Source organism: Lucilia sericata, unplaced genomic scaffold, assembly GCF_015586225.1.
Source record: "Lucilia sericata isolate MDLA Ls3-8-SP2 unplaced genomic scaffold, ASM1558622v1 Contig000327F_arrow, whole genome shotgun sequence".
NCBI lineage: Eukaryota > Metazoa > Arthropoda > Insecta > Diptera > Calliphoridae > Lucilia > Lucilia sericata.
This window is the reverse complement of record NW_023994348.1, coordinates 187,695-202,960: the sequence shown is the minus strand read 5'-3', so window position 1 is coordinate 202,960 and position 15,266 is coordinate 187,695. Positions and strand designations below refer to the sequence as shown.

Genomic DNA, 15,266 nt, shown 5'->3' with positions numbered 1-15,266 from the left:
ACATTTTATGAGGATCGGTTCATAATTAACCCTCATACAACTCCTCTTATAGAAAATCTGTTTATTGTCAATAGATCAAACTTGCTTACCTTTTTATTGGGACCATTTCAAAATAAAACACTCATACTTTTAGTCGGCTTTCTGATTTTTATTTAGTTCAATATAGTTTTTTTTTTTTTTTTGTTTGATTAAGTTTTAATTTTACAATCAACTTATTTCGAAAAAGAAAATTAAAGTGTTAATTACACACATAAACAATAAATAATAGTTATATTATAAACGCTATTTATAATACACTTGAGACACCACCTAGGGGGTGTGTGGTAAGTGATTATACTATAAACAACGAATATTAATTGAATATATTAAGAAATATTAGATAAACGTCAAAATTAAGAAATTATTTAAAGTCATAGTTTGGTAATAGATAGAGAAGAATTGGTAGGTTTTTTTTTTGGGTGGCTTTAATGTTTGTTTTTTCTATTTTCTTTTGACAATAAACTTATTTGAAGCCAAATTAAAATTTAAAATTACTGCAATTGGCATCCTCTCTCTGTATATAGTGAATTGCATGATGTTAAAATAATTTCAAATTAAAAATTGGCAAAAAATGAGTAAATTGTAAAAAGGAATCGAAAGAAACTAAACATTTAGCTAAAGATAGTATTTGACACATAATGCATCTTCTTATGGCAAAAGAAGATTTATATGATTTATTGATATCTTAGGATTGTATTTTTATTAAGACATTATGTATTAAATACTAAACGTTTAAAGTCGTTTTTTAATTTTCTATATAATATTATTAATATTATTATTATTATTATTATTAATTGTTTTTTGTTGTTTTACATATAAAAAAATTGGCGCATTTCTCTTGTTGGGATCTTAAGACGAATACTCTCACGTTTCTCTTTTTTCTATAGTTTCTAAATAATGTATTTAAATATTTATAACAATTTATTTTAATTTGTATTGAGCATTAATATTTTTTTTTTAATATTTTTTTTTAAAGCTTTAAAGGTTAATATAATCGTTTGAATAAGTAATTATTTTAAAACATTTAAAAGTTACACAAATAAATATATTAAACATTTTACATAAATATTTATTTGTGTTCGTTAATTGTGGGGTTAGCTAAAACTTATTTAACATATAAGAAGAAAAAATTAGTTTTATTTTGATCGTTAAAATATTTATAAATTTCTATAACTACTTAAGCCTTTAGTTTAAGTAGTTTTCAAACGTTTCTTTTTTTAATATTATAATAAAATTCAATATTTTTTTTTTTATATTTTATAAATAATTTCTTGTTGAGCAACATTTTTATATAATAAATTATTATTATTTTCTTTATAAGAATACAAAATATTTGCTGTGGAAGTGATGTTATATTTCCTTTGAAAAAACCTGATTACAAAAACTAAAGCCATATTTTGTATTCTTAAATTTTTATACATTTTTTTTTAAGTTAAGTTAAGCCTTAAAACTAGGAAGTGCATACATTTGTTTTCTGAAATTTTATCTAAATTGTAATTTTCTTTAATTTGTTTTTCATTGTTTTTCTTTAAAGTTAGTTCTTTCGTTAGGTTATTAGTAAAATTTTTATCGTTAAGTTTTTTTTTTCTTAAACATTATGGCTAAATCATTTCCTTAGTTTGCAGTGGGGTTTCCGTCATCTTTCTGTTTTTTTTTTTTAAATTTGTAGTTCCTATTACTATTGCTAATAAAAGTGGCCAGTTTAATTAATCATGTGTTGTGTGCCTGGAGGAACCTTATAGCTGGGGTAGTGATGACTCAAAGCATTCTTGGCAAAGAATGAGGTGTAGTCCTGTTTAATTAAAAAAATAATTATATTAACAGTTTGCCTTTTAAGAGAAAATTGACAAAATTATTAAACGAAAAATTTTTCTTTTAATAGAATATTTTCGAAAAAAACTATTTTGAATAAAAACTTTTCGAAAAATAATCTTTCAATAGAAAAATTTCCGAAAATAGACATTTTTGGCAAAATTTCTCTTTTAATATAAAATTTTTGGAATATTTCTCTTTTAATTGAAAAATAAATTCTCAAAATTTCTCTTTTAATTGAAAAATTTTGCAAATTTTGTCTTTCAATAGAAAAATTTTGAAAATGTCTCTTTTAATAGAAATTTTTCCTATTTTTGATAGACAAATTTCGAAAAATTTCTCTTAGAAATAGAAATATTTTGAGAAAATTTCTCATTTAATATAAAATTTTCAGAATATTTCTCTTTTAATTGAAAAAAATTCTCAAAATTTCTCTTAGAAATATAAAATTTTCGGAATATTTCTCTTTCAATTTTCTAAAATTTCACTCTTAATTGAAATCTTTCGCAGAATTTGTCTTTGAATAGAAAATTTTGTGAAAATGTCTCAATTTTGTGAAAATGTCTCAATAGAAAATTTTCTTTTAAAAAAAAATTTTAAATTCTCGCAAAATTTCTATTTTTATAGAAAGTTTTAAGAAAATTTCCTAATATTCTATAGAAAATTTCTCTTTTTTATATAAAATTTTAGAAAATTTTCAACTTTTTATAAAATTTTTTCAGAAAATTTGTATTTTTCATGGAAAATTTTTTGAAAATGTATATTTTTTAAAGAAAAATTTCTCTTTTTAAAGAAAACTTATAAAAAAATTTCTTTAAAAAAAAATTTTCTGAAAAAAATTTCTTTTTATAGAAGTTTTATCCTTTTCATAGAAATATTTTGGAAAATTTATCTTTTTCATAGAAAATTTCTCTTTTCTATAGAAAATTTTAGGATCATTCTACTTTTCATAGAAAACTTTCGAAAAGTTTCGATTTTTTTAATAGAAAAATTTCAAAAAATTTCTCTTTTAATAGAAAAAGATTCTGTAATTTTCTCCTTTATATAGAAAATTTCTCCCATTTATAAAGAAATCTTTCATTTCACACTTTTTTAAAAAGAATTGTCGAAAATTTTAGTTTTTTACTAAAAATCGTAAGAAAATTTAACTTTTTTATACAAAATTTTAAGAAAATATCACTTTTTACAAAATTTTTTTCAGAAAATTTCTCCTTTTTATAGAAAATTTTCGGAAATATTTTCTTTTATATTAAATTTTTCGGATAATTTCTCTCCTTATAGAAAATTTTCGGAAAATGTACCTTTTTTTATAGAAAACTTTAGGAAAATTTCTCTTTTATATAAAAATTTTCGGAAAGTTTCTCTTTTATATAAAATTTTCGGTATATTTTTTAATAGAAAATGTTTCTTTGTATAGAATTTTTTTCCGGAAATTTCTCTTTTAATAGAAAATTTTTGGAAAATTTATAATTTTTATAGAACATTTTTCTTTTCTATAGAAAATTTTAAGAAAATTTATCCTTTTTATAGAAAATCTTCGGAAAATTTCTATTTATTATAGAAAACTTTCGGAAATATTCTCTTTTATATAGAAAATTTTTGGGAAATTTCACTTTTATATTGAAATTCTTCGGGAAATTTGTCTTTTCTATAGAAAATTTTAGACAAATTTCTTCTTTTCATAAAAAAATTTCGGAAAATCTTTTTTTTATAGAATTTATATATAAAATTTTTTAAGAAAATTTTTGAAAATTTTAGAAAAAATTCTCTTTTACGGAAAATGTCTAATTTTTATAGAAAAATTTCGGAATTATTCTCTTTTATATAGAAATTTATTTGGGAAATTTACATTTTATATTGAAATTTTTCGGGAAATTTCTCTTTTCTGTAGAAAATTTCTTCTTTTTACAAAAATTTTTCGGAAAGTCTTTCTTTTTATAGAAAATTTTTGGAAATTTTCTCTTTTGTATAAAAAATTTTCGGAAAATTTCTCTTTTATATAGAAATTTTCGAAATATTTCCTTTTTCCATAGAATTTTTCAGGAAAATTTGTTAGAAACTTTTGGAAAAATCTCATTTATAAAAAAAAATTTAAAAAAATGTCCTTTTTTATAAAAACAAATTCGGAAAATTTCTCTTTTTTTAAAAAATGTTCAACAAAATTTTCTTTGTCATAAAAATTTGTAGGAAAACTCTTTTTTTTATAGAAAATTTTCCGAAATTGTCTCTTTTTTTATAGAAAATTTCTCTTCAAATAAAAAATCGTAAATAAATTATTTTTAAATCACTTACGCGATTGACTTTTCTTGGCCTGCATACTGGGCCCAAGGCCAATTTGCGACGTTCCTCATTTTCTTTGGCAGCAGCCTCTTTGTATTCTGGTGGTGGCCACTTCAAGTCTCCACGCATGCTGGAGCCGCCTAACGAGTCGGTGGAAGATTCTTTAAATTAATGTATAGCAGGGGCAAACGGGGTATTTGTGTTCAATAATACTTACCTCTATAGCTAGTAGCTGCGGGCTGAGATGCGTAAACGGGTGCTGGTTTTTGGGTAATTGGTGCCTCTTTGCGCAAAGTTATAATACCAGGGCTGGCGCCACGTTGTTCCTGTGGCAATTGGGGTTGGTAATGTTGCTGCTGATCGACCTGATCGTGAGACACGGTGTGCTGTTGTTGTTGGGGCTGTGAATAAGAATTAAATTGTTGTTGATTGGTTTGTGGTACAAATTGATTTTGTTGTTGTTGTTGATGATGAGGTGCTTGATTATATTGATTTATGGATGGATTTTGATATTGAGGTTGTTGGTGCTGCTGTTGAGGTTGTTGTTGTTGTTGCACCCATGGTGGTTGCTGATATTGTTGTTGTGGCTGTTGTTGAGCCCAAGCAGGTTGGCCAGGTTGTTGATATTGTTGTTGAGGGGGTTGCTGATATTGCGATCCCACATGAGGTTGTTGTTGATATTGATTTTGTGCTGGAGCCTGAGCTTGATACTGAGGTTGTGGGGGATATTGTTGTTGTGCTTGATGTTGTGGAGGTTGTTGATATTGCTGATGTTGTTGGTTATCATAGGATGGTGCACGATATTGTTGCTATATATCGTTTATAGGGCCACAATTATCAAGTTTACATGCAGGTTTTGTTTATATTTTTCCACGTACACATTTTTCATATGTCAGGGTGCAGTTTTTTGTTTGTTTTTGTTGATGGGATGTTGGTGGTTTTAAGTAACAGATAGAATGGGGAGACAACAAATATATGTATGGGAAAGAGAGAGAGAAAAAAGACAAGACCAGACAGTGATTAGTTTTGTGTGTTTTAGGAGTTAATGTTGGGTTAGGTATTATTATAATATAGAGACATTAGGTTTAAGTTTAGTGTTATGGTTATCATTTAAGCGCGCTGTAATGGCTGAAATTTTTAGAAGAAAATAAAAGCAAATTTGTTTTTAGTTTTATTAATAAAGCAGTTTATTTATTATTAATTATTAATTATTTTTTAAGCCTTATGTTTAAATATTTACATGTATTTACAGTTATGGAGAATAGATAACAGAGTATATAGTGGGGCTAACAAAAATACATAGAATTAAATGGCACTTCAAATCATAATTGATTTGAGTCCGGGACCATGTTTTAGAATATTAAATTACATTTTACATAAAATATAGAACAAATTGTAATTAAAACATTTTGGACTCCAAATCTTTATAAAAATATGAAATATCTTTTCTAGTTCAAGTTAAGATGGCAACAAACTGAAACTAAATTCGTGACCTAAACCCTTAATTTTTCAATTGAAAGAGAAATTCTGAAAACTTTTCAATTACAAAATATATATTTTGGAAAATTTCAATTAAAAGAGAAATTTTGAAAAATTTTAAAAAATGTTCTATCAAAAGAGACATTTTTGAAAATGTTCAATAAAAAGAGAAAATTTTCCAAACATTTTCTATTAAAAAAGAGAAACTTTACAGAAAATGTTTTCTAAAGAAAGATATATTTCCAAACAAATTTCTATAAAAAGTGAAATATTTTGAAAATTTTCTATAAAAGAGAAATTTTTCAAATATTTTCTATTAAAAAAGAGAAAATTTCCAGAAAATGTTTTATGAAAAAGAAATTTTTTCAAAAATGTCTCTTTTTTTAAAAGAGAAAATACTAAAATCTCCATAATTAGGTATTATCTCGTACTTTAGTAGTTAAATTATACAAAAGCTGCTTAAGTTCAAAGGTTAATAAAGCAGTTTAAAAAGGCTTTTTTTACATATTCTACAACTAAAACTTTTAAAAATTCTCCTACTTAATAAAAAGAAACCTCATTATTATAACAAAATCCTTTGAAAACTGTTCTGAGTCTAAAAAGCTTTCTTCTTAGCAAACTAAAAGTTTGACAAAAGCACAGTAATACTAACACTATTTTAAAAAAAGCTTTTAAAAAGCTACAGTTGTGCTAAAAACAACTTTAAAATACTTAAAAAGCTTTTATTTTTATCTGGTAGAGAAATTAGCTACACATATTTTTCCGTTAAGCTTTTTTAAGAACTTTTTTGTTGTAAAAGCTTAACAGTAAAATCAAAGCTGCCAATAGTTTTTTTTTTGTATAGAATTCTCAGCTAATTGGCAGTACCTGTTGGTGATAATTTTGATATTGTTGTTGATAAATAGGAGTAGCTACAGAGGGAGTAGTTTCTCTAACACCATAGGCACTGGTAAATAAAGTTTCAGGCTTAGCCTGAGGTGGACGTATGGGTTTCCAACCAGGAAGGGTTTGTTGTTGATGATGTTGCTCTTCCTGGTGTGGATAATGGGGTTGCTGTTGTTGTTGCTGGGGATAAGCAACATTTTGTGGATTAGGTTGATATTGTTGTGGTGGTTGTTGCTGTTGATGGTGTGGATAGTTTTGTTGATTATATAAAGGTTGTTGGTATTGAGGTTGTTCCTGGTGATAGTTTTGTTGTTGCTGTTGTGGGATGTGAGGTGGTTGGTATTGTTGTTCCTGATGGTGTTGTTGTTGGTGATGTTGATAAGGTACACTATTAGGTTCATGAGATGGTAGTCTACTGAATTGTTTGTCTTTCAATATAATTGGGGTTTCAGGGGTTTGTGGGGGAAACGCTTCATAATCAGTTTGATTTTGAGTTTGTTTATAAGGTGAATTATTTTCACGAGCAAAATTATTATTATTATTAGTATTATTATAATTTATGGGTGCTTGGTGTTGTTGTACATTATTGTAATAATTGGGATCCTGTAAATGTTAAGGTTAATGTAAATTTGTGAGTGTGTGTAAGTTAAGAAAACGTTTATAAGTGCAAAAAAGGAAACTACTATTAAGGATTTTTCCTAAAACTTTATATAATTGTTGCAAAACTATTCGCATAAATGTCATAACTACATATTTATTTAAATCCCTTTATATTTTATATTTATGATGTGTTTTTTTAAATGTTTAGCTTTTAAAATTAAATAATTATATACCTAACTATTCATGTTATTTTAAATGTGTGTATGTTTATTTATTCTTAATATTTAATTTTATTATTTACGAAATAAACTTTTAAATAATGCGGCTTTCATGTCTGGGTCATTGTGGTATTTACCACGCTACATATTTTTGTATTTTAAAACATTTTTTTTTCATAGTTTTTTTATGCTTTAAAGCACGCAAATTGTAAACAATCTTAATAATTATATGCTCTGCAAACAATTATAATTTAAATCAATGTTGGCAAAATTTATATTGTTTAATAAAAAAATTTAAGTAAAATTTTATATATTTTTTAAAAAAGAAATTTTCAAAAATTTTTCATAAAATGCAAACATGTTTTTCAATATTTTTCTCTTGAAATATTTGCAAAAAATAAGTTCTATTAAAAGAAAAATTTTCTTAAAAAATATATTTAAAAAAAAAGAAAAAATTTTTAAATATTTGAGATAAAATTATATAAAATAAAAGTAGAAATGTTCGAAGATTTTCTACAACGATAAAAAAGGTTCGATAATATTCTATAAAAAGAAAAATATATTTGAAAATTTTCTATAAAATTATAAATTTTGGAAAATTTTTCAATAAAAAGAGATATTTTCGAAATATTTTCTTTATATAGAGAAATTTTGAAGGAAATTTTAAAAAATTTTATAACAACAGAAATGTTTAGAAAATTTTATAAAGCAGAAATCTTCAGAAAATTTTCTATAAAATCAGAAATTTTCAGAAAATTTTCTATAAAATCAGAAATTTCTATGAAAACAGAACTTTTCAGAACCTTTTCTATAAAATCAGAAATTTTAAGAAAATTTTTTATAAAAAAGAGAATTTTTCGGAAAATTATCTATAAAAACAAAAATTTTCAGAACATTTTCTATAAAAAAAATTTTAGAATTTTTTCTATAAAATCAGAAATTTTCAGAAAATTTTCTCTGAAAAGAAATTTTCTATAAAAACAGAAATTTTCAGAAAATCTATTATAGAAAAGAGACATTTTTAGAAAACTATCTAAAAAACAAAAATTTTTAGAATTTTTTTTTATAAAAAAGATAAATTTTTCATTAAAAAGACTAATTTTTCTATTAAAAAGACGAATTTTCAGAAAATTTTCCATTAAAAAGAGAAATTTTCAGAAAATGTTCCATTAAAAAGAGAAATTTTTCTGAAAATTTTCTGTGAAAAGAACTTTTTCCATAGAAACAGAAATTTTCAGAAAATCTTTATAAAAAAGGGAATTTTTCAGAAAATTATTTATAAAAACAAAAATTTTCTGAAACTTTTTTTTTATAAAAAAAAAATTCTATTAAAAAAAGTAATTTTTCTATTAAAAAGAGAAATTTTCAGAAAATTTTTTAATTAAGAAAAGAAATTTTCAGAAAATTTTTTATTAAAAAGAGAAATTTTCAGAAAATTTTCTATTAAAAAGGGAAAGGTTCAGAAAATTTTCTACAAAAGGGACATTTTTCTGTTAAAAAGAGAAATTTTCAGAAAATTCTCTATTAAAAAGAGAAAGTTTCAGAAAATTTTCTATTAATAAGAAACATTTTCAGAAACTTTTCTATTAAAAAGAGAAAATTTTTCTTAAAAAGGGAAAATTTCAGAAAATTTCCTACTATAGTATAAAAAAGAGAAATTTTCAGAAAATTATAAAAATGAGAAATTTTTTAGAGAATTTTCTATAAAAAGGACATTTTTGGAAATTTTTCTAAAAAAATAGAAATTTTTAAATATTTTCTATTAGAAGAGAATTTTTTGAAAATTTTCTGTTTTCTTAAAAAGGGAAATCTTGAAAATTTTCTATTAGAAGGTAAATTTTTAAAAAATCTTAATGAAAAAATAATTATCCGAAAATATTCCATGAAAAAGAGAAATTTTAGAAAATTCTAAAATTAGTATTAAAGAAAAAAATTAAAAAAAGAGAAAATTTTTGAAAACTTTCTATTAAAAGAGAAATTTTTATAAATTTTTTATTAAAAAAGAAGTTCTTGTATAAAAAGAGAAAAAAAGTTCGAAAATTCACAAAAAAAGAGAAAATTTCAAAATTGTTCTATATAGAGGGATTTTCGAAAATTTTCTTTATTCTTGTTCTTTATAGAGAATTCTAAATAGAATATTTCTATAAACAAAGAAAAAAATTTGTTCTATAAAAATTTATTGAATGAATAAAATCGTTATTTCAAATTTACGAAATGTATTGATTTGATTTAATCTATTTATAATCATTTGATTTGATCAACCACCTACAAAACTACTTTCCTTTATACATTTCCTAAATACATTAAATAAATTGATTGACATAGATAAAACTAATTTAATAGTTTTCTATTACAAAAGTCTTGTTATTATAAACAATATCTTTTAAAATGATATGAAAAAAAAGAACAACCAAATACTGTTTAATGCAAATGCGACAAATGTCAACCATAAACTAGATTATTTCTTATGTTTATTTCTCACGCTGTTAAAAAAATACTTGTAGAAAAAAAAAAAACACAAATAAGTAAAACAAAGAAAATGCATTTTGAAAATATTGTAGATTTACAACAAATCTCAACTAAATATGTTTGTAATAATAATCATAAGCTAAAAAAAGAAAACGAAAAGATCAAAAATACAACAATCTGATAGACCATTAAAGAAATTGTTGTTATTGTTCAAAAATTAAGTTAATTTGCAATCGCGTGCAACATGAAACAATAAAGCCTATAACACTAATAAACAAACACACTTATGTATGTATGTTACGTATGTATGTATTTATTATGTGTATGTCTGTATATTGTAAGAAAAAGTGACTTGTATGTTTTTTTTTTGCTACGAAATTATGAAAACGTCGAAAAAAAAACTTTCTAAAAACAAACGAATTTAGATATTTTGTACTTGTATGAGTATGTTGGTTTATAACGGTAACATACCAAGATGTTTAAAATCTCATACTGTTGTTAGTGGTTTGCCACTTAAACGAAAAAAAAATAACTGAATAAATAGAACATGTAGTTTACACTCATAGCAATAGTTAGCTGGAAAAATATTAAACAATTTTAAATTTTATACGTATGAGTTATATTCAATTTGAAATTCAAATGTTGACGCTTCACTATTATTAGAATTGTCAGAGGAAAACTGAAAATCCATTTATAGCTTATGTTTATATGAAAAATTTCATATTCAAATTGATATTTATTCTATGTGCTATGTTTTATGGGTTTCATACAGAACGTATACTTAATATTTAATTTAAATGACATTTCGAAACACTCATACGTAACCAATCATGAAAGTATTATACAGTGGGATAAATTTCAACAAAAATTTAAATAATTTAAATACATTTAGGCAGATAAGCCCTTTCACTTAATGGAAAGAATTAAAGAAATTTTTTCTATTTATAGAAAATTTTTGGAAAAAATTTTTTCCTGAAAATTTACATACCCTGCAGGAAATGAAGCGATAATTGTCTAAAAGCCACTAGTACTATTACTAGTACAGCAGACACTAGTACAAAAGAGGTTAGAGTTTTTATGGAAATATACTAGTACTAGAAGTAGTTAAAAGAGCACCACTTGCAGACCAATTTTTATTTGACATGTGTTGGAAAAAATAAATTATTGAAATTATTAAAATATAATTCTCAAACATTTTGCATAAAATAAAGGAAATTTACAAACATTTCCTTTTAAATTAGAGGATAAATAGTGAATGACAGTTTAGGTATACTTGGATACAGAGCCCCATGTAAGTACGTCTGTTAAATTTTAAAATTGCAATGAGTTTCATATGTACATACATATGTATGTATGTACTTATTTTATCGCAAATGTATTTAAGGCAATACCTGAATGCAATTTGGTGGACATTATATGTATAACCCACGATATCAAAGTTGGTGGGGCGGATAGAAACCAGAATTTCTTCAAACTTGTATAAATGTACATACATATTTATAAAAGTTTTTATTTGAATTGAATTTTTATAAACAAAACAATATAAAAACTAATTTTGTAGTAATTTTTACTTGGAACTTAGCAGAGGATTACAAAGGAGCGAAATCACCAATTACGGTGACTTTTTGTGAACATTAGAACTAGTAATAAACTGGTTCTAAAGGACCCAATTGGGTCCAAGTGTACTAGTATAAGTCCAGAACTAATGGTACTAGTAATTTTTCAAGCACACTCAATGTTAATTTGAGCATTAAGATGGTATAGGAGAGTTTACAGTTGGGAACTAGTACTGGTGATTTTGGTACTAGTAAAGTACTAGTTTGGAACTAGTTCCATTTCCTGCAGGGTATGTAGAAAATTTTCTTTTATATTAGAAAACTTTCGAAAAATTTGTTATTTTATGTAAATTTTTGGGAAAAGTTATAGAAAAATAGAAAATTTTCGGAAATTTTCTATTTTTATAGAAAATTCTTATTTTTATAGAAAATTTCTATTTTTATAGAAAATTTCTATTTTTATAGAAAATTTCTATTTTTATAGAAAATTTTGGGAAAATTTCTGTTTCAATAGAAAATTTTGTTAAAATTTCTGTTTCAATAGAAAATTTTCAGAAAATTTTAACAGAAAATTTCTGTTTCAATAGAAAATTTTGGGAAAATTTCTATTTCAATAGAAAATTTTGGAAAAATTTCTATTTCAATAGAAAATTTTGGGAAAATTTCTATTTCAATAGAAAATTTTGGGAAAATTTCTATTTTTATAGAAAATTTTCGGAAAACTTCTATATTTATAGAAAATTTTAGGAAAACTTCTATTTTTATCGAAAATTTTGGAAAAACTTCTATTTTTATCGAAAATTTTGGAAAAACTTCTATTTCAATAGAAAATTTTCGGAAAATTTCTGTTTCAATAGAAAATTTTCGGAAAATTTCTGATTCAATCGAAAATTTTCGGAAAATTTCTGTTTCAATAGAAAATTTTCGGAAAATTTCTGTTTCAATAGAAAATTTTCGGAAAATTTCTGTTTCAATAGAAAATTTTCGGAAAATTTCTGTTTCAATAGAAAATTTTCGGAAAATTTCTGTTTCAATAGAAAATTTTCGGAAAATTTCTGTTTCAATAGAAAATTTTTATAGAAAATTTTTGAAAAATTTCTATTTTTATAGAAAATTTTGGAAAAAATTTATATTTTTATAGAAAATTTTGGGAAAATTTATATTTTATAGAAAATTTCTCTTTTTATATAAAATTTTGAAACCAAAATTTCTCTTTATATATTTGTTTTTTTTTAATTTTTTACTATTTTTTCTGGGTGTATGATTGCACTCATTTATTAAACCTTTAGAAAACAAAAAAAAAAAAAAAAAAAAAAAAATTATTGGCATAATTTGTGTTGTTATTTTTAAAGCTTAATAATATTGTAGCCCAGTTATGGTTGATGTTGTTATTTAGTTGTAGCTAAACGAGAATGCTTAGTACAACAAATAATGTTAATGTGTGTTGCTGCTGTTGCTGGAGTATTGTATCTTGGTGTCGCTGCAGTACATTGGTTATAAAAGAGTTACCATCATATAAAATGCCTGAGTTTTTTTATGTTATTTTTTTAAATTTTTGGTATAGTTTGATGTAGCTTGGCTTTATTGGTTTCATGAAGTTATAAAATTACAAAAATGGAATAAAGAAAAAAACACGTAAATGAAGATAAGCCAACTGCAAATTACTTTAACCCCAGCCAGAGCCACATAATGTGTATATAAAAAGGCTGTCTAATAGAGAGAAGGGGTAAAAACAAAAGTTAAAGCCATAACAAAAACAACATTGGGTGTTTATTTGTTAACATACACATTTGCTGTTGTTAAAAAAAAACAAACATACACATTATCACACACACACATACACAAGAAATAAACAACTTAATGGAAAATAATTCATGTCTCGGCTTTTATACATTGTTCTTATGTATATGCATATCCCCCGTACTTGTTTAAATACTAAAAAAATAATATAAAATAATGGCAAGAAAAATGCAGAACAATACACACCCTGCAGGAAATGAAGCGATAATTGTCTTAATGCCACTAGTACTAATACTAGAACAACAGACACTAGTACAAATTGGGTTAGAGTTTATATGGAAAAATACTAGTACTAGAAGTAGTTGAATGGCGCCACTTGTAGATTGATTTTTGTTTGACATGTGTTGGAAAAAATAATTTTTTTAAATTATTAAAATATAATTTTGAAACATTTTGCATAAAAAACGATATTTTCATACATATCCCTTCAAATGTGAGGATAAATAGTGCATGCAAATTTAGGTCCGGTTGCAGGCAAATCCCTATGTAAGTACGTCTATTAAATTTAAAAACTGCAGTAAGTTTAATATTTGTTTTATCGTACGGCAAATGTTTTTATAACGAAATGGAGATATATACCTGAAGGGAATTTTTGGACATAATGAAATCAATGATGGTGATACGGATAGAACCAGAATTTCTTCAAACTTTCATATTGAATTGTTAGGTAAATGTATTTACAACATTTGTTATTGTATCTTTAGAAATAAAACCTTATAAAAAACAAGTTGTGTAGTAATTTTCACTTGGAATTGTGCAGGAGGCTTTCAAAAGAGCAAAACCACCAATTATGGCGACTTTTTATGAATATTAGAACTAGTATCAAACTGGTTCTAAAGAACCCAATTGGGTCGAAGTGTACTAGTATAAGTCTAGAACTAATGGTACTAGTAATTTTTCAAACACACTCAATGTTAATTTGAGCATTATGATGGTATAGGAAAGTTTACAGTTGGGAACTAGTACTGGTGATTTTGGTACTAGTTAAATACTAGTTTGGTACTAGTTCCATTTCCTGCAGGGCAGTATGTGTTATTTTTACTCATTAAAACTTCATTTATTTCCTTCAAATTGCCTTTTAGCAGTTTTAATGAAAATTATATTGTTCAGAGTTGAGTCGAGCAGTGTTGTTTGTATTATCCTCATCCTTTATTATATTTTTCTTCTACTACTATATGCTTGCATTCAATTCGAAACCAAATCAAATGCGTTAATTCTTCTTTTTTTCGCATAAACGTTTTGCCATACATAAAATAAAAATTTGTTCATTTCGTGTTTATGTACGCCAAACAGTCGTATATTGGCTGAATCTTCTGCCGTTTATTTTCATTCTATGAGTATTTTTTGGAACACTTCTTTATATTATCCATATTGTTCTTAATAAAATTTTAACGATTTTTATAAATTTGTTTATTTGTATAAAAAAATAAGAATTAAAAATCATGTCAAGAACGAGGTGAAACTGAAAAGTTTTAGTTTTCAATACGTATACTTAATATTGAAATAAAATAAACAACACTCATACGCCCTGAAGTAGGCAACGATCAACATAGTAGGGATCAGGCATGGAAAATTCAGTACTTAAGTACTTTTGATATGAAAAAAATACCGCAGCACTCGCATAGACTAGACTATAGTCTAGTCTACTAGTCTAGTCTATAGTCTAGTCTATAGTCTAGTCTATAGTCTAGTCTATAGTCTAGCTCTCTAGTCTAGTCTATAGTCTAGTCTATAGTCTAGTCTATAGTCTAGTCTATAGTTAGTCTATAGTTCTAGTCTATAGTCTAGTCTATAGTCTAGTCTATAGTCTAGTCTATAGTCTAGTCTATAGTCTAGCTATAGTCTAGTCTAAGTCTGTATGTCTAGTCTATAGTCTAGTCTATAGTCTCGTCTATAGTATAGTCTAGTCTATAGTCTAGTCTATAGTCTAGTCTATAGTCTAGTCTATAGTCTAGTCTATAGTCTAGTCTATAGTCTAGTCTATAGTCTAGTCTATAGTCTAGTCTATAGTCTAGTCTATAGTCTAGTCTATAGTCTAGTCTATAGTCTAGTCTATAGTCTAGTCTATAGTCTAGTCTATAGTCTAGTCTATAGTCTAGTCTATAGTCTAGTCTATAGTCTAGTCTAT

The 15,266-nt window shown here is 24.7% G+C and overlaps 1 protein-coding gene across 1 annotated transcript in view; it reads right to left on the bottom strand.

The window, feature by feature from the left end:
* Positions 1-407: 407 nt before the first annotated feature.
* LOC119603705 overlaps positions 408-15,266 on the bottom strand; it is a 139,995-nt gene continuing 125,136 nt past the window's right edge. Inside the window, exons 7-10 of the mRNA XM_037955834.1 lie at positions 6,478-7,098; positions 4,349-4,940; positions 4,144-4,292; positions 408-1,831 (exon numbers count right to left, since the gene is read on the bottom strand). Of these exons, the coding sequence (XP_037811762.1) occupies positions 1,742-1,831; positions 4,144-4,292; positions 4,349-4,940; positions 6,478-7,098 (1,452 nt within the window). The 3' untranslated portion in view covers positions 408-1,741. The remainder of the gene's footprint in view (positions 1,832-4,143; positions 4,293-4,348; positions 4,941-6,477; positions 7,099-15,266) is intronic.